General features: G+C 46.8%; 1 protein-coding gene across 12 annotated transcripts in view; it reads right to left on the bottom strand.

The window, feature by feature from the left end:
- ASXL2 (ASXL transcriptional regulator 2) overlaps positions 1-24,435 on the bottom strand; it is a 228,384-nt gene that overhangs the window by 18,814 nt on the left and 185,135 nt on the right. For 10 of the 12 annotated variants that reach the window (XM_039531275.1, XM_039531276.1, XM_039531278.1 and 7 more), the window contains 3 exons: positions 13,044-13,164; positions 7,645-7,797; positions 5,125-5,288 (listed from right to left, as the gene is read on the bottom strand). In XM_039531275.1, the coding sequence (XP_039387209.1) occupies positions 5,125-5,288; positions 7,645-7,797; positions 13,044-13,164 (438 nt within the window). The remainder of the gene's footprint in view (positions 1-5,124; positions 5,289-7,644; positions 7,798-13,043; positions 13,165-24,435) is intronic. The other 2 variants (XM_039531277.1, XM_039531283.1) reach the window with 1 other exon arrangement.

Genomic DNA, 24,435 nt, shown 5'->3' with positions numbered 1-24,435 from the left:
TTGAGATACCTGTTCCACAGCCTTCACCTGAAGGAGGGTATGCACTTTAGTGAGATGAGGCCCTGAAACATAAACTCTTGTATCAAAGGCCCAGTCTGAAGCCTGAACCAAAGTACTTCCAGGCATTGCTAAGCAAAAACTGGGCTGTGAGCTAGAGGCAGGTCCCACTCACAGAAGTTGGCAAGAAGAGGGCTGCTAGAAGCAAGTGCATCCACATATACGAGCAAATAAGAGGAACTTGTGCCAAGATGGCACCTGGACATCCCGATACGAGGACACTCCACAGAGATAACAAGGAACAGGCAGGTGCATCTTAAAGACAGGGTCAAAAGGACAGCATGATGGATAGATCTGTTTGTTTGAAACAACATGATCAAAGGGGGAGACAACACCCTAATGAGTCAAGGGGCTGTACCTCAATACGTCAGGAGGGATGAGTAATCTGTCCCGTAACGGTATAAAAGTAGGTCCTGGAGTGCGCATCTTTGTCTGGCCTAGGAGGCGGTGGAAAGTCCTGCCACTGACTGAGCTGGTCCATTGCCAGAGGGCACATATTCGTAGTATGTCTTGTAGAGTCTATGGGAAACTATTACTGTGCTTCGTTTGACAATAAACCTGGCTCGGGTTCCTTCATATCTTACTAGAGTCTGTGGTCTTTGGGGGTTCTTGTCGGGTCTGCTGTGTCAGCTCTCTGCGCAGAGCTGGGGCAGTGCGCAGAGCTGGGGCAGCACACAGAGGGAACACGCACGCAGCCAACTTATCATCGAACAAGAGCAGAGCACCACACCGGTAGCTACTGACAACATGCACCTCCTGGGCTAGCAGTTGCTCGTGAGAAGGGTCCCTGAAGAGGGACAGAGATGGGGAGTGGGAGGGAGGGAGGGAGGAAAACTGAAGGGTAAAACTCTCCACCACTATATTTAGCCCCCAGCAATCCAATGTGATATGGGACCATGCAGAGTTGAAGTGGGAAAGTCGGTCCAAAAATAAAGGAGATGCAGAATCCGAAAAGGCACTCAGGCGCACCTTCAAAACGCCTACAGGGGCCACTGGAGTACCGATGTAACCCCGGCAGCAAAGTTGAACTGGATGGGAGCAGTTGGTGATGCTTGTAACCTCTGCCCTTTCTCTTAAACAGGTCCCTGTGTCGGTGGTGGAGCCGAGAAGCAGGCCAGCCATTGAGGCCTGAAGTGCTTCCTTGAAGTGGACGGCGCACAGAGGCCCAGGAACCTGAGGGTAGCTCTTGCATCCTTCAGGCTGTGGAGTATTGTGTCCACTTGTTCCAAAAACAACGAGGAGCCTTTGAAAGGGAGGTCCTGGATTGACCTGGAGGAGTGTAGCCAAGAGCATCGCCTCATGGACACTGCTGAGGCCATTGTCCTGGCCACCGCATCAGCTGCGTCCAGTGCTGCCTGGAGAGAGGCTCTGGCAACATATTTTCCCCTCCTTTAAGAAGGCAGAGAATTCCTGCCTTGAGTCCTCAGGCATTCAGTCGTTAAATTTGGACAAGGAGTCCCACAAGTTGTAATCGTATCTCCCCAGCAGGGCTTGTTAGTTTGAGATATGTAGCTGAAGACCAGTTGTTGAATATACTTTCCTCCCAGATTACCTTTTTTTGCATCTTTCTGTGCAGGGATAGCACATGGTTGGCCTTGTCTATCCCTCTCATCAGCTGCTGATACAACTAGGGACCCAGGAGGGAGGTCAGAGTATAGGTACCCTTTTGGCTGGCACATAATATTTCTTCTCTGCCCTCTTCAAAGTGGGGAGCAGAGAAGATGGGGTCTGCCAGAGGGCTCTGACTGGACCCATTACCACTTTGTTAATAGGTAGGACCACCTTAGATGCTGCTCTTGCAGCCAGAATATCAATGAGGCTGTGGGACAATTTCTTGAGCTCCTCAATCTCTAGTCCCAGGTTAGCTGCTATCCACTTCAGATGCTCCTGATGGGCTCTAAAATCATCCTGCAGCAGTGAGTGGCTCGTTTCCAAGACAGCCTCATCTGGGGAAAAGGAAGAAATGGCCTGCACTGGAGGGAGGCCTTTTTCCTCTTCTTCAGCCTCTATTACCTCCATGGGGCCCACATCCTGTGTATCAGTACTGAGTTTGGTATCGGAGTCGGGGTCTGGTGCCAAGCAGAGCAGAGCCGAGCCCTTTTCTCAGAAGCAACTGAGTATGACTGGTGAGAAGATGGACCCGGTTCCAGAATGGCCAATGCATAGGCCACTGCCCACCTGGCCATGTACTGGCAGAGGGACCCAAACTGAGGTCTGGCAGCATGTAGGATGGGTACCTGGTGGTGGCTCTTGAGCTAGGTGTGACTCAGATGATGAGTCCTCCCAAGGTGACCACAGGACAGTGGTACCCCTCACTTCTGCTGTTGGTGCTGAAGGTTCAGGGACCAGTAGTGGACTGGGGATGACCACATAAACGAAAGCAGGGTTGGCTTGCCCTAGAAAGTATTGAAAGTCCCGGTGCTGGGAAGGAGCTCAGAGCACCATGCTCTCTCCTGCTCATGCTCGCTGGAGCCGGCGGTTGTCACATTGGAGTTGGCGGTACCGGGAGCGATAACAAGTACCTGGCCATTGCAAAGGCCTCCAGGGTTGAAGGCACAGCAATCCCACTGGCACAGCGATGACTTCCCAGCTTTGCTGTGGGGATCCCACACCAGACTCAACATTCTGGGTGGAGTCAATGGTGCCACCACGGGACAGGAGATGAGTAGTGGTCCAACATGCGTTGTGCTCCACTTCCTTCACCTTGCTTGCCTTTCTTTGGCACCGATGAGCACCCTCAATTGGTGTGCTGCTTTTTATGCTTCCTTGGTTCTGGCAATGGAGAACAGTGTCAGGATGCATGCAGTGCCAGAGGAGTGCTTCGCACCAGGGCCATAGTGCTTGGTGCCAAATCCGAACAGCTTCTATTAGGATAGCCTTCAGTCTGATCTCTCTGTCCTTCTTTGTATGAGGCTTACGCTCCTGACAAATTTGACAGAGCTCTTTCATGTGACTTTCTTCCAGACACTTCAGACAACTGGAGTGTGGGTCGCTCATGGGCATAGACTTGCCAGAGAAGGCACAAGGTTTGAAGCCCAGGGACCGGAGCACGCGTGGCCCCAGTGGCGAAGGGAGCCCCTCAACAATAAGGGAAGGGGTTCTAACTATCTACAGTAGTGCTATTTACAATATTTACACTATAGCTATAATAAGACTAATCAACTAAGATACAGAGAAGAAAACCACTGAAAATACCTTGCCGAAGTAAGAGGAATTGTTCCAGCAACCATCACGGGCAATCAGAAGGAACTGAGAGGGTGCAGGGTCAGCAGTGCCTCTTATACTGATGCATAAGCGAACAGCACCTAGGGTGCTAGAGCTGACCTGACGGATACCACTGAGGAAAAACTCTCCAGCAACTGTGCACATGGCACGTGCACACCTAACGTGGAATGGATGTGAGCAAGCACTCAACCCTCCCCTGAACAATTCAATGAAACAAATACATTTGTGAAGGGTCGTGGTAAAGTCTCCATCACTTACAATTTTTAAATCACAATTTGATGTTTTTAAAAAAGATCTGCTCTAGGAATTACCTGCTCTGTGCTATGCGGGAGTTAGACTAGATGATCACAATGGTCCTTTCTGGCCTTGGAATCTATGAAACGTTTCAGTGTCACATCATCTGTAATTTTCACTGAAAAAAGTGTTGGCTGAAAAATTTCACCCAGCTCTAGCTGTAACCATATCATGGGTTCTCTCAATCTAGGGCTGTCCGGGTATTGAAACCACGCTGCCCTTCTCACGTGGCTAGATAGAAGGAAGGCTCCTGGAATGGGAATGGGGGTCTCAGTATGAAAAATGCTGAGAACTCATGCTCTACAGCTCTGAAATCCCTTCTTTCCTCTCCATTCTGCCACAAAACCTTTCTCCATTCCTGGGTCAAAGCTCAGCTCACTAATTCCAACTTCTTCCTCTGTGGACTCTTCATCTTATCTGCGCCCCCTTCAATTTTTACAGAACGCTGCTGCTAATGATCATGTGTTTGCTTCTCAGACGATGTCACTCCACTGTGCATCAATTCAAGTTTTTTGTTATTTGTTTATAACATACCTAGCAAGATGGGGTTCAGGCCTCTACATGCTGCCATCATAAAAAATATTAAATAATAGTACTGATCTTCACCATCAAGGTTCTGTGGAACTTTGCCCATGTTTATATCGCTGCCTTCATTTCCACCTACTCTTCCAACTGCCTATGGACCTGCTAAACCACCTTCCTTTATGCCTTCTTTGTATCCTTCTCCCACTCATCTTTATAATTTCTTAACCTGCTACTCCATATATATGGGCCTACCTCCCTCTTCTTATGCATTGAATTATCCTCTTCACTTTTTCAGATCCTTTCTTAAAACACAGAATTCTTTCATTGGCAATCCACAAAATGTATGAAATCTGCACCACATGTTCTATAGCTCTAAATTGTGCATTCTGTGTTCCAATTCAGAACAAAGACTGTGTAGTAGGGACAGCATCTTCCTCTGTGTTGACAAATAATTCATTAACACCTTCTCCCTTCTACATAAAGCATTGTGCATCTATGCAAGGTTAGAGCCCTATCCAGCCTCATGTGTCATTTCACCAAACCCAGCATATAACAGTGCTAACATGACAGCTATTGAGACATCCAGAAACCACAAGGGGACTGGGCTAAATCGCTCTAGTAAGTCACCTCTGCTAAAAGGCTATGGGGGATAAGACCGCATTGTAAAAAAAGCTGGCATTCAACACTCCCTGCCCCTAGCATGTCCACTCCACTACTGCAGAATCCACTGATCTCACTACTATTAGGAATGTAGGATTCACTATATTGGATAAAACTATACGCCCATCACCTCTGGTATCCATCAATACCCAATGCTTCCTTGAAAGCAACACTCCATGTATTTTTCCAAATAGTGTTGTATGTGGATGAAAAAATGCCATCCCAGTTTCCAGCAAGCATCATGTTCTGAAACTTGAGTTTTGATTGCCTTTATCTCAGTGAATTGGCAACTGCTGTGTTTGAAGCCAACAATCCCTGGTTTCTGTATGTTGTTACCTGGACCATACAGAATATGTGGCGTACCTGCCTGTCCACCTCGGGGAGCAGCCGCAGCAGCCGTTGCTGACAGTCTGTGGGTAAGACAGAGAACGTGTGCTTGTTGATCAGTGCCCGCAGATTTGTGTTCACTAAGATGGAGTCAGGTGTTTCCACATCAATTTCAGCACATTTCGTCCTCTTCAGCTGCCCTGTAAAGAACCACAGAGGTCTGTGTAACACATCACCTGAGGCAAGAATAAGGGCTCCCCTACCTCTGAGCTGCTCTTCACGTAGCTCTGGTTACATGAAGTTATTAATAATGCTGTTTTGATGGCTCATTTTCAAACCCTGGAAACTCCCTGGCTAAGTCAGGAGCAGAGCTGATAACATCCACCCTTCTGCCATAAGGATTAGCATTACGTGGAATCATGGGCGTTAGAGTGTGATGGGATGATTAAAAACAGAATGTGGGGATTCTTGGGGCTATGAAGGTCTCTCATCTCCCAAGAAAAATATTAACCCCTAATATTCTGCTTTGTCTGGGTTTGCCTAACTTTGCAAGGTTCCAGGCTGCCCATGGTAACGAGATAGCAGAACCTCCCCTGTGCTGGGGTAGGAGTCTCTCTCAGGAGGATTTTTTTTTTTTTTAGCAAGTGTACTTTAATCTTCTATTTTAATCCTGTGGCCAGGGGCAGCTTCTTCCTTTGGATTTCTTGCTGGTTCATTTGTATTTTGTACTCAGCAAAAGCAGAAGTGATTTAGAAAAAAAAACAGTCTCATGTACACAGTTTTCAGCAGCCAGCTCTGCTTGTGTTGAGACCACAATGCTAAACAAAGCAGTAAGAATGAAAAAATATTCTCTCTTCTTCCCTTTTCCCACATGGTAAAGGTCTTAACGGCTAGTTCTGCAGTTCTAGCACCAATCCCCATGCTACAGAAAGTCTCACATGAGCATTGTAATTTCAGAAACAGCCTGACCGGAGAGAGCATCTGTACAGTGTGTGCACTTTCCCTTGGACTTGTCTGTTACACAGTGTTGGCAACATGCCATTATGTTCTGTGAACTTCAATTAAAAATGTAACATTAATAAAAAGTCTAATGAAGACAGTCATACCATGTTCTGCCAGAGCGTGGGGATGATGATTTTAAGGTAATTGCTCCCCACAGCACAACTCCCATGGAAGCTTGTTTCATTTGGGAAAGGTGACACACACACTCAGAGGCCATTTAGAAAACTCCAGTGTAGACTTTGCAATCTGTTTGGTTTGCACTATTTTCCTGACCTGCAGATGGAGTTGGGTCTGGAATCCAGAGCAGCTTTCTCCAGCTAGCTGTGCTGCACATCTCTCACTGGCAAAGTGCTGGCAAGGAGTGTGGCCACAAACAATAAATGAACAGGGCTCTGCCTTATTCTTTTTGCCTCAGATTTTAAATTAAGTGAATCTTAGTGCTGGGATGGTGCAGTAGCTCTGTGTATGCTGGGTACTTATGCCCAGAACAGGTACAGCAACAGCAGTCTTCCCTCACATGGGCCCACCAACATATCTCAGCCCTGACCTGGAGTGCTTCAGTCTCCATGGCATCCATGTCTGTCGTGGGCATCCACGCTGAGGCAAAGAAAGGGGTCAAATAGGGCCAACTGTGATGGTGATTTGCATGACTGCACACCTGTGCACTGGGAGCAGGGCTGCACCCTCCTGTGTGGCGGGGGAGTAATGTTCGAGTGACTGACAAAGCAGCACTGATGGGTAGAGCCCTGGCGAACACAAAATTTGTATCCACCTATATGGTCCGTGGATATAAAGCAGATATTCACAGATTTGCAGGGCTCTACTGATGGGCTCTTGACATTACAGACAAAGCGTGGGTCGCCACAATGCAAGATCTTAAGGGGACATGGAGAAATCACAGAGGACCCCGAATGGGATATGGATGGAACCTTTCACCTCAAGGCCACTAATTCAGATCAAATCCAACAAAAACTGTTACCAATGGATGGACTTTTTGGCCCATGTGAAGTGAGAGGTGATGGGGCTGAGCACATGGTTTCCCCCTACTCCCCTGGCCTACAGAGACAATAGTGAGATTTCATTTAAACTCCAAGCATCTGTAAAACAAACCACAAGCAACAAAGGGGAATTGAGAAACACGTAACTTAAAAAACCTGGCAGGAAACCAAGTAACACTCTGGGGCTTGAAAGGATGAGGTTTATTTTTGTTTCTTTTTTAAGGTAACGGAAACATCTTAAGTGCTAGAAGGAAAAGGCTGCTAAATTCAAGTCCTTTTCTGCCTCTGTTGCACAGAGGATTGTGAACACAAGAGCCAGCAAAGCTTCCCGATGAGAAGAGCTGGGCATGGACGTTTGTGTGTACAGAGTTTCTGAGTTGGGTGGTGGTTTTATTTTCCCTAATTCATGCTGAAGAGCAGGAGTGGCTTCCAGGACTGGCCAGAAACTGCTCCAACCCTGGAACTAGCTGCAACTTTTACTTAATTTTATGCTCTGCTTTTTACTCTGCCATCAGAACAACAAAACCCACTTTGTGCAGAAAAATAAATATCTTACTTGCATGGAGTCTGTCAGCTCTCTGGAATGGTTTCTTCCCCAAGCCTGGCAGGGAGTTATCAGCCTTAACAGAGGGAGAGGAGCTGGAGGTGGAGTTCTGAGGGCTGCTTGACTGTCCATCTGACTGCCTTCCTTCCCAAGCTGTACAGGAAACTGAAACATTTTAACATTGGGGATCTACAAACAACGAAGTGTTACACAAAACATCTGTTTGCATGGATTTAATATGGGTACCCTAATTCACAGCAGTGCCAGGAGAAGAAGTTCTACAGGATGGACACTGAGCCCTGGTCTACACTACACATTTAAGTCGGTATAACTATGTCACTTAGGGATGTGGAAAATCCACACCCCTGAGCAACACAAATATACCAACCTAAGTCCTGGTGTAGACAGTGCTGTGTTGACGGGACAGATACCTACGCTGATGGGAGAAGCTCTGCCATCTGCACAGGTAGCGTCTTCACTAAGCACTACAGTTGCGCTGCTGCAGTGCTGTGTAACAATAGAGAAGCCCTTACATTCTTCTCCTCTCCTTGCACTGATTTTCCAGCCTTCTATAAGCAGCAGAGCCTTCTTATCTTATCAGGAGCTATCAAATCATCACAGAAGATAGAGATGGAAAACAGTCTCCCAGATCATCTAAATCTATCCCCCATCAATGCAGACAGTTTATTCTTCACGCATTTTCCAGTCCAGTGATGGGACTATGAAAACTTCTTTTCCGAGGCTGCTCTACTATCTGATGGAGCTCATTGCTAGGCAACATTTCACGATACTCAGCCTATATTTTCCCTTTCTTCATTTCAACCCATTACTCCCCATGGGCTCCCTTAGGCCACCCCCAATCATTCTTTTCCCTCCTTAGTGGTAACACCCTTCATGTACTTCAGATTATCATCATGTCCTTCCCCCTAAAGTCATTGCTTAGCCAAGTTAGTCAGATTTCACTCTTAAAATCTCCTCATAAATCAATCCCTCCCACTCCCCGATCATTTGTACTGCTCTCCGTTTTTCAACATTCCTCTTTCTACAGCAGTAACATTTCTTTCTGGTCACAGAAAAAGATTCCCGCTCCCGAAGTGCATTTTCTTTTCCCCTTCTCTTCCTCAATAAGCTGAATTAAGAACATTAGCAGGTGTTTTCCCACTGCCTTAAATGAATATGCAGTAACAGGCCTGCACTCCACATAGCCAAAGGTGCTCCCGTCCCTCGGCAATAGAAGAGGAACTCAGGAGTACACACGGTTAAGTCACAAAGTGACTGAACATTGTTATTAATCACTTAGTCACAGTAACCCCCAAATACTCCCATCAGGATCATACCCCATTGTACTGGAGGTTTTATAAAACATCCAAGGCTCTGACCCAGAAATACTGAGAGTCTAGTAAGACCAAAGGGAGAGGGAGAGAGCTACTCCTAGGTCTCAAGTGAATTGGCCTCAGTCACAACTTTACTGGATGTTTTTTGCCTCTTTTTTTCACTCACACCCTGCACAGGGCTGGTGAGTCAGAGGTCAGGAGCTGGATTCAGGGGACCTCCCGATCATAATGTAGCAGCCAAAATGAAGGGAATTCAGAGAAGAATAACAAAAATGATAAAGGGAGCTGCTGCAGGGAAATGGCTCAGTATATCTGATTGGCTAAGAAATGACCAAAGGGGACATGGTAATTGTCTGCAATTATGAGGAGGGTGTAAACCGAAAGCACGGAGAGGAATTCTGCAGGCTATGCAATGCTTTGAAGATTGAAAGTGTTACGTAATATGGGTGTGGACCACTTCGCATATTAGACCAAAATTATGCTACAACACCACAGAATTATGTGGCAAGGCCAGGCCCTCCCATCTCCCAGCCTGCTGCCAGAAGCTGGTGTAAGATGCACTCCATCCCTGAGGACACGAAAAGGGCCAGGGTGGGGCCTTAAGACCAGGGTAGAGGGGAGCTCTGAGAAGAAAGCTCAAGCCAAAGAGCCAGAGAGCCATTCAGATTTAAACTGGCTAGCAAGGAAAACTTTGTGAAAAGTTTGAAATGGCACTGGGCTCCCACCAGCTTGTGTGGAAGGTTTTATGCACCCACACCACTCTTTCCTACACTTAAACATAAAATACACAAGATTTTCCATGCAAACTAGTTGTAGCTCCCTTCTCAGGCCTTCCCTCATCTATCTAGGAGTGGCCAGAGGCACCCTCTTCCCCTGGCATTTCCTCCTGCAAGCCTCCCCTATAGTCCCTTGTATGCATGGAGCAGTACATGCAAGAAGTGCTTCAGAAACAACGAAGAAGTGGTTGACTTCCCTTCCCTTATTCCTCTCAACAGGGTCTTAACGTCAAAGCTTGCTTGGGACCCCTTGAATGCCAAGCTTGTCAATAACTTCATTATTAAACAACACACAAAGTACATCTGGCAGATATGCTTGTTCCTTGCAGCTGGATATATGCAGCCTAGCATTAATCTGAACAGATGTTACACAGGACATTCCAGCAGCAATTAAACAGCTAGCCAAGACAGCCTCAGCTGGTTTTGGGTTTGATTCTCTTGGGGTCAATTGAAAAGAGGGAACAAACAAACATGCACAGTTAAGCAGAAACAAGTCAAAAAGAGCCAAACATCAAAATTCTCCTTAATTCTACATGGCCAAGCCGAACTCCAACGTTCGGCATGGAACTCCCATGGAGTCAGATCACAGGCAGATCTGAGAGCAGAAAGTTATTCAGAGTCCACAAGTGCCCACTCTGATCTTCCTTCTGTAGTTAATGGTTCACCCTATTACACTGGCTAGCAGGCTGCACCAGATAAGTCACTTTTGCAAGGACTGGATTTAGCTTTTGATTTGGGAGCAAAAGCATCTGATGTTGCATTGACCTAATTTTTTTCTCTCCCCTTTTTGTGTATGTGAAGCTACTAGACAGACACTGTAATGACAGCTCCAGGTTTGGTGCTAACACAATGGAGTTGCTGCAGTGTAACATGTCCTGGTATTTGTGTGTGTGTATGAGGAGTTGCACTGTACTCACAGGAATGGTCATAACCATGTGTCTTGAACGTGACATGTATTGATAACTTGTGATGGGCCGCAAGATAAAGTTATAGTGAAGCTGGTCTCACAAAAGTAACTTTGTCAAAATTAAAATATATTTTTTATTTTTGCTCTTAGCTAAAACAAACAAGAAAGGAGATTAATCCCTAAAGGGGAATGTTAAGCCCTTGCGCCTTTATGAAGGACCATTTTCCATTGTTGGTAGGATTATTTATTCACCCAAGGCTGATAAAAAATGTTACACCCTCTGTATGACATTAATAAATAATGATGGTAAATAATGAATAATAATGCTTAGCACTTTGACTTCAAAGCACTGTACAAACATTAATCAATCATTAATAAATAATATAGTCATTAATGTTATGCTTGGAAATCAAGCATTTGGAACCCCATTCAAAGGTGTGCAATATTGGGCTTCCTCCCGCCCATCAACAGCTTTATATCATGTGTGCTCCTCCCTTGCATACTGACAGCATAACCGCAGCCACTGGGAGCTGTGGGCGGCTGTGCCTGCAGGCAATCGTTGTAAACGAACTGTCTCGCGGCCCGCCAGCGGATTACCATCACAGGCCGTGTGCGGCCGGTGGGCTGCCCACCACTGTTATAAATGGCATAGCTACACGGGAATAGCAATGGCAGCAGAGTCCTCTAATGGAGACACAGCATAAATCAACTGAAAGCGTTCTGCTGGCATGGGTACATCAACTCCTTGAATGGTGAGATCTACGCCAACAGGCGCACTTTCTGTCGGCTTCGTTACATTTACACCAAGGTTTCTGCCGGCGTAGCTATGTTGGCTTGGGGGTGTGATTTGCTCACACTTGCAGCTGACATAGCTATGCCACAAAAACTTTGTCATGTAGCTCAGGGAAACTAAAGTGAGATCGGAGGGACAGTAACAGCCCTATTCCTGGAGGAGGGAGGTAATAATTGCAGGCACTACGTTACCCCTGCAAACATTACCTGCAGTGATTGTATGTCTTTTCCCAGATAATTGCTAAAGATATCACACAGCTTTAGGCTATGAACAGATCTCCATGGATCTGTTCCCCCACTAGAAATATGTTTTAATTAGCATGATGTTAAGCACAAGTTTGTCTTTCTCTGCACTAAGGGCACAATCCATGTCAGGAATATCTTGTGGGGGATGGCACATTTTGGAACCAAAATGGTTTTTTTAAATAAAAAAGGTAGGAGGGGTGGAGACAGCTTTGGTATGAGAAGGACACAGCTTCTGTGGGTCACACAATCCTCAGAAGCCCCATTCCAGCAACCCTTTCAACAGCATCAAAGGAAGGTGTAACCAGATAATGTGACCCAACAGTTGGTGGAGTGGTAAATAAAAAGAGTGATCTGGATCACTTGGTAAGCTGAATTTGTTTGAACGATGTGTATTTTCATACAGCCAAATGCAATGACACACATCTCAGAACAAAATATATAGGCCCTAGTTACAGGATGGAAAGCCAGTACACTGGAAAGCGGTGACTCTAAAGGACTTAGGGGTCACAGTGGATAACCAAATGCACATGAACTCCCAGCGTGACGCTGTGGCTAAGACAGCTAATGTGATTCTTGTTGCATAAGGGGAGATACTGAGAAGCAGTAAGGATGTGGTATTACCTCCTTATTAGTGAGATATCACTGAATACTGTGTCCAGTTCTAGTGTCCACACTTCAGAAAGTGTAGTGAAATTGTGAAGGGTTCAGCAAACAGCTAAATGATTGATTCAAGTTCTGGAAAACATGCTTTATAGTGAGAGACTTAAGAAGCTACATCTGTTTAGCAGATCTAGCAGAAGATTACAAGGTGACTTGATCATAGTCTATACATGCCTACATGGGGAGAAGTTTTCTAATAGCAGAGGGCTCTTTCGTCTACAAGACAATAGCATAGTAAGATTCAATGGATGAAAGCTGAATCTAGACAAATTCAGTTTAGAAATAAGGTGCACATTTTTAACAGTGAGGGTGATTAACCATTGGAACATTTTACCAAGGGTTGTAGTATATTCTTCATTACTTGAAGTCTTTAAAGCAAAACTGGATTGTTTTCTACTCTAGCTCAACCAGAATGTACGGGCCTGATACAGGAATTATTAGGTGATGGCTGTACTGTGCAAGGCATCAGTCAAATGATCATAATGGTTCCTTCTGGCCTTAAAATCTAGTAGTTTTTCCTAACACAATGCCTTTTCCTAGTATAGACAAAGCCAAGAGGACAGAAGCTGGAACAGTTTAGAAATACAAAGAATGCTCTGGAAAACAGGGGCTTCCTCTCCCTCCCTCTTCCCTAGGAAAGGCAAGTTAGGGAGACATGATAGTAAAAGAGAGCCTGGGAATCTTGCTGCCTCGTACCAGGTTTAGCAGGTGTGGAGTCACTGGCTGCCTTCACAGTCTTCAGTAGAAGATGCTGGTTAGAAGACACAGGCATGCCTGCTCTGCATTGCTGCTGCTTCTGTTGCTGCTGCTTCAGGGCCTAGTGAGAGTGGGGAGAAGGACATGACTGATAAAAAATTCAAACCAAGCTTGTAATAACCACCCTACAGAACAGTTTCCTTTACAAGAAGTCGTACTTTGGCCCTGATAGCACTTTTCAGCCAAGAATTTTAAAGAGCTTCAGAAATACATCCCCTGCTTCCAGTGCACTGTCCATTTTAAGGAGACACGTTTTCTACCCTTCATCTGCATATAAACTGTTCAAATAACACAACAGGAAAAGATTTAAGTGGAACAGTTTCTCAGGATCTTAAATGACCATTTCTTGGAACAGAGAGTTCTAGAGAACATGAGAAATAACGGTAACAATAACTATATATAACTATAATAGAGCCACTGAATAAGAGTGACTACCAGGGCTGAAATTCTCCCCGAATATTTCCCGGGGCTCAGGGCTCCAGCCCTGTGGGGCACACAGGAGCTCAGGGCTTCAGCCCTGCGGGGAATGCCGGGGCTCCCGCAGGTTTCAAAATATTTACTACAGCTCCTCTCCGGTCAGCTCTCGCTGAATTTAAGCTCTAGTGACTACAGTACAATCTCAGCTTCCTCGGGAGGAATCTTACAAAAAACTTGTACAGTGGAATTTTTTAAAATGAGGAAGGTAGTCAAAGATTCTAAAATTGAAAGTGAAGCAAATGAAAATCCTTTGCGTCAGCATGGAGGCTATTAAACCAACTATAACCACGCCCTAGAAGGCATGCATACCCTAACCAGAAGAGGAAGCAGGAGGGCAAGACATGAAAGTTGGGTTAAATGCTAAAGTTCACAAAGTCATTCAAGCCAAAAAGCTAGCCTAAAAAATGGAAATCTAGCCCTAAAGAAGCCAACCAAGAGTAGCATGAACTGTGGCAGGTACAATGTAGGATGGAAATTAGGCATGGGATAGAAAGTAAGTCTGTCTCAAAAAGCATATATCAGATATAAAAGGGGTTCAGAGACAGACAGACAAAAAAATTAGAGGCCTGGAGAGACTTCGGTATGAGGAACAATTGAAAAGATCGGGAATGTTTAGTTCAGAGGACACACAAATAAGTGGGGATATGACAGAGGTATACAAAATAATGACTAGACTAGAGGAGGAGATTGGGACTGTTTTGTTCAGGAAACAGCAATGCAACAAATTTAAAACTAGTAAATAAAGTATTTTCTACTATGCACAAATAATCTGTGGAATTCACTGCCACAATATATAATTGAGGCCAAAAAATGAATGAGATTTTTTTAAAAAAATGACATTTATATTGATAATGCAGACACCCATAGTTACATTGGACAGGCTATAAACCTTCCTGCTTCAGGGCACAAGCAAACTCCTGATTGACGGGGGTCTGTAAGAAACTTCCTCCGTGAGCAAATTATACCATAATTGTCAACAGCAGGTTTTTCTGCATCTTCTACTGAAGATCTGGTACCAGCTACTGTCAACAAGATCCTGGACTCGAGGGAGCACCAGTTTGTTCTTGTACATTGCTGGCATGTATGTATCCGATGGGCCTATGTTATTCATAGACTGTTACAAATGAAAGGGTTCTAAAAAATCCAGTTCACTTCTTGGCTTGATGCCATTTATTTGGTGCATTTTTCTCAGCCAGGACAACGTAACCAGCAAACTCAATTTTGGTTTTGTTCTCGGTGCTGAAACGTTTGGGCTGCAAACACCTGTTAGGGGGGAGGCTGCAGGGAAAGGAGGAATGTTTGTTTATTCATTTAAAAAGAGGTTTTTAAAATTCCATGTCAACACTGAGACTGGTGTTTGCTCTTGTAAAAGCCTGGTTTTTCCACCATCTACATGTTGGGCCCTGTCAGAATTGACAGTGTCCTTTAAAGCTACTTTCAAAAACTATACCACTCCGTTTAAAAAACTATCACCACGGGAGTGAAAATGAGTTTTCCCCTCATACTGCTGCTGATCCAGGCAGCAGCAGACAGGTATTTCAGCGCAACAGTGGAAACACTCTGTAAATACCTCTAAAAATATCCAAGTGCATTTCCTAAAGGAATTAAAAAAACTGCCCCTGGAGCTGACTGGGGCATCTAGCATGCTGACTGTATTCCAAACAGTGAGTGGAAAACAGCTTGCCCCAGTTTTAAACTGTTTCCTGGAAGGATTATTTTCTTTTTATTTCCGTTTGTTTTGCCCTCCCTCTCTCTTTCCCTCTCCTGACGAGCTTACCCTTAAATGCTAGCAGTCTGGAGGCCTGGCAGCATGCTCCTGAGTGGCATGCGCCCCAGAGAGCAGATCTGAGAACACCACTGCTGCATACTATCACTTTCCTTTAGGGGCGAGGAAGTGCTGTTGGGCTTCTCCCTCCAACTCCCCACATTTAATATCTCATCTTCTCAAAGTTGCTCTCCAAGGCCCCAGAGGGAGAGAGTCCCATATTCCTAGCACTTAGTCGGCATGTGAGTGCATGTGGCTTTTATTTATTATCTAAAACATTTTATTGTTCTCTTTATTGATACAGTTAAAAACAGACAATACAAGATAAGATTGTGCAAAGAAAAAGGCACATCAAGCAGTAGTTAGCACAGAGTGTGACTACTGATGTCAGCATCAGGGCTTGTGTAAGTTGCACCTGAGGATAATGGCCCCCAGAGGCTAGTCTGGCAGACTGGCATCAGCTAGGAATTGCACCTTCCTCACCATACCCCCCCTTTCGCTGGCCACACCGCCCGTCTGAAGGAGGAGTGGGAGGAGGTGGTGATATTCATTACATTGGCCTTTCACCACCTGAGGATTCCATGTCAGTGTAATCCTTAGGTAGCCAGTTAAGCTGCCTTCATGGTGAACTGGTGGAAAGTGGATGCATCAGGGCCAAGATCTAGCCCAGTGTCCTTGCTTTTCCTTTCGGGACCTGAGGGCAGTCTCTGGGACCAGGGATGCTGGGGACACGCCCTAAGACAATTTGCACTTGCATAGCTCCATTCTTCACACAGGGAGACCCAGGAGGGCAGCATTAAGTGATTATACATCTGATTTGGATTCTTGTGTGGTATAGCACAGCAATCCATTCTCGCACCTCTCTTGTTCAGTGTATACACCAGGCTGAGAGAGCACAGAGTGAGAGGTTCAAGCTGAAGGGCTAACAATACACAATTAGTGTTCTGCTTTTATCAGACCTGCATGGTACAATTTCTGAGCCTTCCAAGAGTCATGCTGAGATCTGGACTATGATAAGAGTAGGGTAGCACCTGGTCTCTTTGTTCCTTCCAAATGTCCACATAGCCACTCCGGTCAAAAGGACTTCATTTTCCCCATTTATGTTGGACAAGGAAGTTGTGATTTTTCCAGTAAGGTGCAGAACCTCATCCTGGTTAGTCATGCCTGGATATTGGATTGCTGTAATTCTCTACCTGGGCCTATACCTGAAGGTCAATTGGAAACTTCAGGTGGTGCAACATGCAGTCATCTGCTTATTTAGCAGTACCATGTGTTGGTAGCATATTATACTGGTATTCCAGAAACTGCGGGATGCCAGTTAATTTGAGGGTGTAGGTCACAGAGTTAGCTTTGATCTGTATTGGTCTTCTGCCTTCTGCTTTCGAATTCTCAACCAGTTCCTCCCTATTTGTCAAAATCAAATCTAGAACAGCCTCTCCCCTAGTAGCTTTCTCCACCTTCTGAAATAAAAAATTGTCTCCAATACATTCCAAGAACTTATTGGATAATCTGTGCCCTGCTGTGTTATTTTCCCAACAGATGTCTGGGTAGCTAAAGTCCCCCATTACCACCATGTCCTGTGCTTTGGATGATTTTGTTAGTTGATTAAAAAATGCCTAATCCACCACTTCTTCCTGGTTAGGTGGTGTGTATAGAGCCCTACTATGACATCACCCTTGGTTTTTTTTTTGTTTTTGTTTTTTTAACCCCTTTAAGCCTTACCCTGAGACTTTCAACAAGTCTGTCTCCTATTTCCATCTCAACCTCAGTCCAACTGTATATATCTTTGACATATAAGGCAACATCTCTTCCCATTTTTTCCCTGCCGGTCCTTCCTGAGCAGGCTGCACCTTTCTATACCAATATTCCAGTCATGTGTATTATCCCACCAAGTCTCTGCGATGCCAACTATATCATCTCTGCTCAGCAGTCTTTCTTCCCAGAACACCATCCCATGGTCAAGGAAGCTGAAGCTCTCGTGGCGACACCATCCTCGCAGCCAGGCATTCACCTTCAGGATGCGTCTGTCTCTGCCTGGGCCCCTAGCCTTGACCGGAAGGATTGAAGAGAACACCACCTGCGCTCCCAACTCCTTCCCCCTTACTCCCAGACCCCTGTAGTCATGTCTGATCTGCTCAGGGTCAGACCTCGCAGTATCATTAGTGCCCACATGGATGAGCAGCATGGGGTAGTAGTCAGAGGGCCGGATGATCCTCAACAAACCCTCTGTAACATCTTGGATATCATAGAATCATAGAATACCAGGGTTAGAAGGGACCTCAGGAGATCATCTAGTCCAACCCTCTGCTCAAAGCAGGACCAATCCCCACACAGTTTTTTGCCCCAGATCCCTAAATGGCCCCCTCAAGGATTGAACTAACAATCCTGGGTTTAGTAGGCTAATGCTCAGACCACTGAGCTATCCCTCCCACCCATATGGGCTCCTGGCAGGCAGCACACCTCCTGGGATGCCATGTCAGGCTGGCAGAAGGTTGCTTTCGTTCCTCCTTAGAAGGGAATCACCAACCATCCCTACCCTACGTTTCCTCCTGGGAGTGGTGGCTGCAGCCCAGCCAGGGTAAAACTGTGCAGGCAGCTGTGGGGAGCTGCGTGGAACCTCCCCCTGGCTTGGGTGGGAAGTCTGGGGGGGGCAGGGACACGGGCCAGGGGCTGCTTGGGCCATCCCGCACTGCAGGCAAGTGAAGGTTCTGCGCGGCACCCCACAGCTCTTACCGTGGCCGGGCTGCAGCTCCAAGACCCCGTCTCTCGGCCAGAGCCAGCTCGGGGTAAGAGCTGTGTGGAGTCGGCCTGGACCCTCCACCTCCCTCTGCCCTGGGTGAGGAGCCCGAGAGGCGGGGACGTATGGGGGAAGAGGGCGAGGTCTGCCATGGTGAAGAGTGGACAAGTTGGAGGGAAAGCAGGTACCTATGGGGAGGGAGCGTGGAGGGAGAGACTGGGGTGGGGGTGTGGAAGCAGAGACCTGGACAGTGGGGGACGCAGCAAGAAGCCAAAAGGATGGGGTAGTTGTGGTGGGAAATTGGTGGTAGACACATTCAGACTAGAAATAAGGCATAGATTTTTAACAGTGAAAGTAATTAACCATTAGAACAATTTACCAAGGTCGTGGTGGATTCTCCAGCCCTGGACTTATTGTGGGCAGCTCTATGACCTGTGCTATACAGGAGGTCAGACTAGATGATCACAATGGTCCCTTCTGGCCTGAAAATCTATGATTTTGGGGGTGCTGGGGAGGCAGGGATTGCTTATAACGAAGCCTGGGTTTATCAACTCATCTTCAGCAGATATTGACTCTGGCAGGAAGGAAGGAAGGAAGGGAGAGAGAGTATGTGCGTAAAAAAGCAGCTCTGAGTGCAGGGAAAGGGGGGTGTCTGTCACCCCCATCATCCCGATCTCTGGCCTCCCATACTTCTCCCCACTCTCTACACATCCCCCCTCCCCACCACCCTGCTGCAGACAGAAAAATCTCTCTGGCACCCACTTGTGCCGCTTACAGATATCACAGGCAGCATCTTAACACAGCTCTCTCTCATGGGATGTACAGCTGGGCCTAAGAAGCAACAAGTGCACAACATGTATTCCACTTAGAGGGGCAGTGATCGTAGCCCCTCCCCAGCTACCTTGATCCTCCCTCAGTTCCTTTGTACCAAACGCCCAGAAACGAGACTCCTATGCAGACGGGAATACACGTGTGATATCAGCAATTAGCCTCCTCCCTCGTCAGCATCACATCTCGAAGAACCACAGTTCCAGTAAGTAACTGTTGAGTAAATGCAGAAGTATATTCCACTTAGGTGATTCACAAGCAGTACTCTCCCCAAGAGGTGGGGCTTGGACTCTACCTAAACAAGGACTGCAGAACCACTCTCCCAAAGCCAGCATCTGCTCTGGAAGATGTGGTTATGGCATAATGGTTTGTGAACACGTATCAACGGCCACATAGTAGCTTTGCAAATGCCCAATATGGAAATGTCACTGAGGAACGCTATGGACGTTTCTTGTGCCCTCGTAGAATAAGCTCGTACCAACGGAAAGTGTGTAGCCAAAGCTATTTCATATGCACTTTAGATGCAAGATGATATCCATTTGGATACTGTCTATGAAGAGACTGCTTGAACCTTCATGCGATCTGCATATGACAAATAAGGCGAAGCTCAAAATGGTTTAGTCCTGTCCAGATAAGAGGCCAGACATCACTTGACATCTAAGGTAGGGAGACACTGCTCCCCTGGAGAGGAATGTGACTTAAGAAAGAACACTGACAACCAACTTTAGACAAAAATTTTGGATGAGGTCATAAGGTCAACTTTGTCTTTGGAGAATTGTGTATAAGGAGGCTCTGCCATAAGAGCCTGCAACTCTCACACTCTCCTTGTGGATGTTATCGCTACCAGGAATGCAGTTTTCTGACACAAAAGCGGAAAGGGACAAGATGCAAGGGGCTCAACTGTAGGTCCCATTAGGCCGCTAGGACTGAGTTAAGGTCCCACAGAGGAACTGACCAGAGGATGTAGACTTGAATCTTGCTACTATGATATTGGAGAAGACTGATTTTCCCTGAACGGGGGAGGGAGGAGCTTAAATGCTGATATCACAGCCAGATGCAGTTTCAGTGAACTAAATGCAAGCCCCAATGACTGAAGGTGCAGCAGTTAGTCCAAAATGTCCTGGATAGAGGCCAACATTGATTGGATTCCACAACTAATGATCACACAAAAAATGACTTCCATTTCACTCAACAGGCCATCCTGGTGGAGGGCTTTCTACTGTTAAGGAGGACTTATTGGACAAATACTGCTCTTCCTCATTCAGCCATGCCGCAGCCACTACGTGAGATGCTGGAAGCTGAGTACAGGACACGAGATGAGGCCTTGGTTCTGAGGGAGTTGGGATGGGGAGGAAGCAGTATGGGAGGCTGAACAGACAGTACAAGAAGGTCGGAGAACCAGCACTGTCTTGGCCAGGGCAAAGAGAATGAAACTGGCCCGATTCGCCCTGAGCCTGAGGATAACCTGAAGGATGACTGGGATCAGTGGAAAGACACAGAAGAGAGCTGACTGCCAGCTGAGGTGGAAAGCTCTGGACAGGGAGCCTGGACTGATGCCACCTCGAGAGCCAAACAGACAAAATTTTCTGTTGTCCCTTGAAGAAAACAGGTTGATCATTGGGATGTCCCAAACTATGAAGATGACCTGGGGGACACTTGTCTTTAGAGACCACTTGCAACTCAGGAAAATATCGGCTGAGATGGTCTGCAGGATGATTCTGAACCCTGAGTAAGCGAATGGCTATTGGAGTAATGTTCTCCTTGATGCAGAACTGCCACAGCTTGATCGCCTCTAGGCAGAGCAACCTGGAGCGTGTTCCCCCTTGTTTGTACACATACTACATTATGGTAATATTGTCAGTAGGTACGTGAACTACTGAGACTCTGATACTGTCCCAAAAAGCGTGACGTGCATTAGAGATGGCCTGAAGTTCCAGCACATTTATATGGAGTGAGGCCTCCTGCTCTGATCAGTGTGCCCTCCAACATATCAAGGAGGCGTTGGTAACAATCAACTTGGTTGGTGAGGTCTGGATAAAGGGAACGCCTCTGGACACATCCACCACTGCCAGAAGTCCAGGACCAGTGGAGGAAAATGAACAAGTCTGTCTAGAGAGCGAAGAGTAGGATAGTAAACCATCCTGAGCCACATTTGAAGGGAATAAGGCACAATGTTGCAAACTGGACCACCTGCACGCAAGCAGACATGTGGCTGAAGAGCCTCAGATATGTCCAAACTGTCATGGAAGGCTGACACAGTAGATAAAGGCAAAGGTGGAGAACTGTCTGGAAATGGTTGGTCACCAGAAATCCTTTGGACATCATGGAATCTAATATGGCCCCAATGAACTTGATTTTTGAGCAAGAGCCAAGGTTGATTTCTCGGTGTTTAGAATGAGACCCAGACAGTTGAGCAAGCACTCTGTGGTGCTGATGTGAGCAAGAACTTCCTCTCTCGATCTGCCTTTCAGTAACCAGTCATCCAGATATGGGAAAATGTGAATTCCCTTATTTGTGAGATATGCCATAACAATGACCACACATTTGTTAAAAACTGGGAGGGGGGGAGGAAACGGGGGCAGAAAAGAGGCCGAATGGAAGCACTGTGCACTGCAAGTGGCGTTCCGCCATGATGAACTGAAGGAACTTTCTGTGGCTTGGCAAAAATCACATATGAAAGTAGGCGTCCTGAAGGTCCAGAGCAGCAAACCAGTCATTCTGAGACAACGCAGGGAGAATAGCTGACAGTCACCATTTGGAACTTCATATACATGATATATTTGTTGAGGCCAAGAAAGTTGAGGATGGGTTGGATGCCTTCCTTGGATTTGGGTACCAGAAAGTATCAGGAGTAGAAGCTGAGACCCTGCTGTTCCAGAAGAAACTCCTCCACCCCTCCCAAAGCCAGCAGAGAGCAGACCTGCTCAAGGAACAGTATCTCATGAGAGGGGTTCCTGAAGAGGGATGGCGAGGGAGGATGGGGAGGAGGAGGAGTGGAGAGGAATTGGATGGCATAATCCAATCTGCTGATGTTTAGGACCCAGCTGTTGGTGGTGATCGATCCCCAAGCCTGTGAAAGCAGGCCAGCCTGTCCCCGAAGGGGGAGATGAGGACCGAGGAGCAACAGCTGGAACAGTGCTCTGGACCAAGTGAAAATGGTTGCTTGGAGGACTCTGGGGGAGGGTGGCTGGACTGGCTGACCCCCAAGCCTTTGTGAGGGCTATCCCCTTTTCTAGGGTAGTCCTGTTGCCTCAGAGGAGAGAAAGGCGGGCCAAACATGCACTGCGGATGACACTGCTGCGGCTGAAGACCGCAGAGGTGCACACTCCCAAGGACCGTAGGGTAGCACTGGAGGAATCGGGTTTGTTTGCTCCTCTACAGAGCCAAAATGCACAACTTATCACTTTAACTGGAGTGAACAATCACTTTGATTCAAACACGGCACAGTTTGGTTTAGATTAAAAGTAAAACAGATTTATTAACAAAAGGAGATAGGATTGTAATAAACAAGTAGGAATAAAGTTATAAAGGGTTACAAACAAACAAGTAAAAATATGTTTTCTAGTGCTAAGACTGAAGAAAACTACAGTCTTGGTTCAAAGTCAGATTCTTACTACTTTCTTCCAGCAAGATGGCTGACCACCCCTTTAGTCATGATCTCCCACAAAGTCCAAAGTACTTGGTTCCTTTGTTTTCGTAGGTGAAAGATAACTTGGGGTTCCTTGTCCTGTCTTTTATAGTCCAGTGAACTTTTGAAATGGATTCTTCTGAAGGTTATCCCATGACGGGCTCCACTCACCACATGAGTGCCTCCTCCTGGCCAGTTGTTGCAAAGCAGCTTCCTTCCCATATGGCGCACCCTGCCAATGGTCACTCCATCGCTACAGTGCTCTCTCTTTGCAACTCACTCCTCCAGCTAGGTCATTATATAGTCCTCCCTTCCAGGGTATCAAAGTCTTGTTGGACCACTCTCCGGACAGCACCTCCAACAGTCCTTTGCTATTTGCCAGTGCTGGTACGGGAATCCAGGCCCTCTCTTTACACAGGGTTCCAACCCAGGGATCTGTAACCAGCCACCAAGGTGTACTTGTTGCTGTTTTCCTGGGATTCTTCCTATCCTGCCTTCCCAGGGTTTCTTTCCCCAGAACTCCTCTGGGATTGACAATTCTTCCAGGGCGAGGACCCCAAGGCTCATTCTCCTCCAAAGTTTTCCCCATCCCACCTCTGTGCCCAAAGAGTGGCTGTAGACTCTCTCTCTGTAGCCCTCTGCTATTACAAAGGTCCTCTCTTTATATTCCTTAGCCTAGCTGGGCATTATCTGCAACTAGTGCGTATAAATCCTTTGGCCTCCCTTCAGATGCAACTATAAAGGTTAATTGGCCCCTTCAGGGCTGGTGTGGGATGAACACACCTCCCAAAGTAAAGTTCATTCAAGCTGTGAGGAAGAAGACATGGAGTCTGGTGGTGAAGTTAAGTTCCATGCTGGTTGCTTCCCTGCTGGTGTTTGCTAGAATGCAAATTTAACTGTTCCTGCACCCTCCAATACAAATGAATGGACATGTGACATACGATTGGCAATCGACTCTGATGACACCTGGCTGGAGGCATCGGCTTGTCCTTTGTCTGGAAGAAACCTGCAACACCTTACGGGGCACAAGTGATAGACACTCTACATCAGCAATACTCAAACTTCATTGCACCACAACTCCCTTCTGAAAACAAAAATTACGACATGACCTCAGGACGGGGGACCGAAGCCTGAGCCCACCCAGGCCCCACTGCCCCAGGTGGGGGTCCAAAGACAAAGCCCAAGCCCTGCCAAACCAGGCAGGAGGGGGCCAAAGCCCAAGCCGTGGAGCTCAGGCTTCGGCCCTGGACAGCAAGGCTTGGGCTTTGACTTCAGCCTTGGGTGGTGGGGCTCGGGCTTCGGCCCTGGGCCCCTGCAAGTCTAAAGCGAGCCCTGGAAACCCCATTTTAAGGGGGTCCTCACCCACAGTTTAGGAACCGCTGCTCTACACGCACGACAGAGTCATTCCCAAGTAGTGGAAGTAACCTGTCCTCTCTCACACATAATGCCATAGCCAGGGCCGGCCTTAGGAAAGATGGTGCCCAGGTGAACTTTCTTTGGCACCCTTTAAGTACTGCTCCGCAAGCAGCTGCACAGCAGGCAGACTGGCAGCTGGTGGAGTGGCGGTGGCGCTGCAGGTATCGCTGCCGGCAGGAGGGCAGAGAGGGAATGCGTGTGAGCATCTAGCTTCCGCCCTACAACCCCCTTTATTGCCTCCTCGGTGGGCACAGTCCTTCTGCAGCCTCTTGACCATGATGCCCTGGACAGTCACCTATGTTGCCCACCCATAAGGTCAGCCCTGGCCACAGCAGGAGCCCAATGCCAACACTGTGTCTCACCCTTACACAAACTCAGAGGAACTATAACATAAGAATGGCCCTACTGGGTCAGACCAAAGGTCCATCTAGCCCAGTATCCTGTCTTCTAACACCTTATAGACTAACAGACGTTTTGCAGC

The sequence above is a fragment of the Mauremys reevesii genome, linkage group 3 (genome assembly GCF_016161935.1).
Source record: "Mauremys reevesii isolate NIE-2019 linkage group 3, ASM1616193v1, whole genome shotgun sequence".
In the NCBI taxonomy this organism is placed as follows: Eukaryota; Metazoa; Chordata; order Testudines; family Geoemydidae; genus Mauremys; species Mauremys reevesii.
The sequence above is the reverse complement of the archived record's forward strand: the minus strand, read 5'-3'. Positions and strand labels throughout refer to the sequence as shown.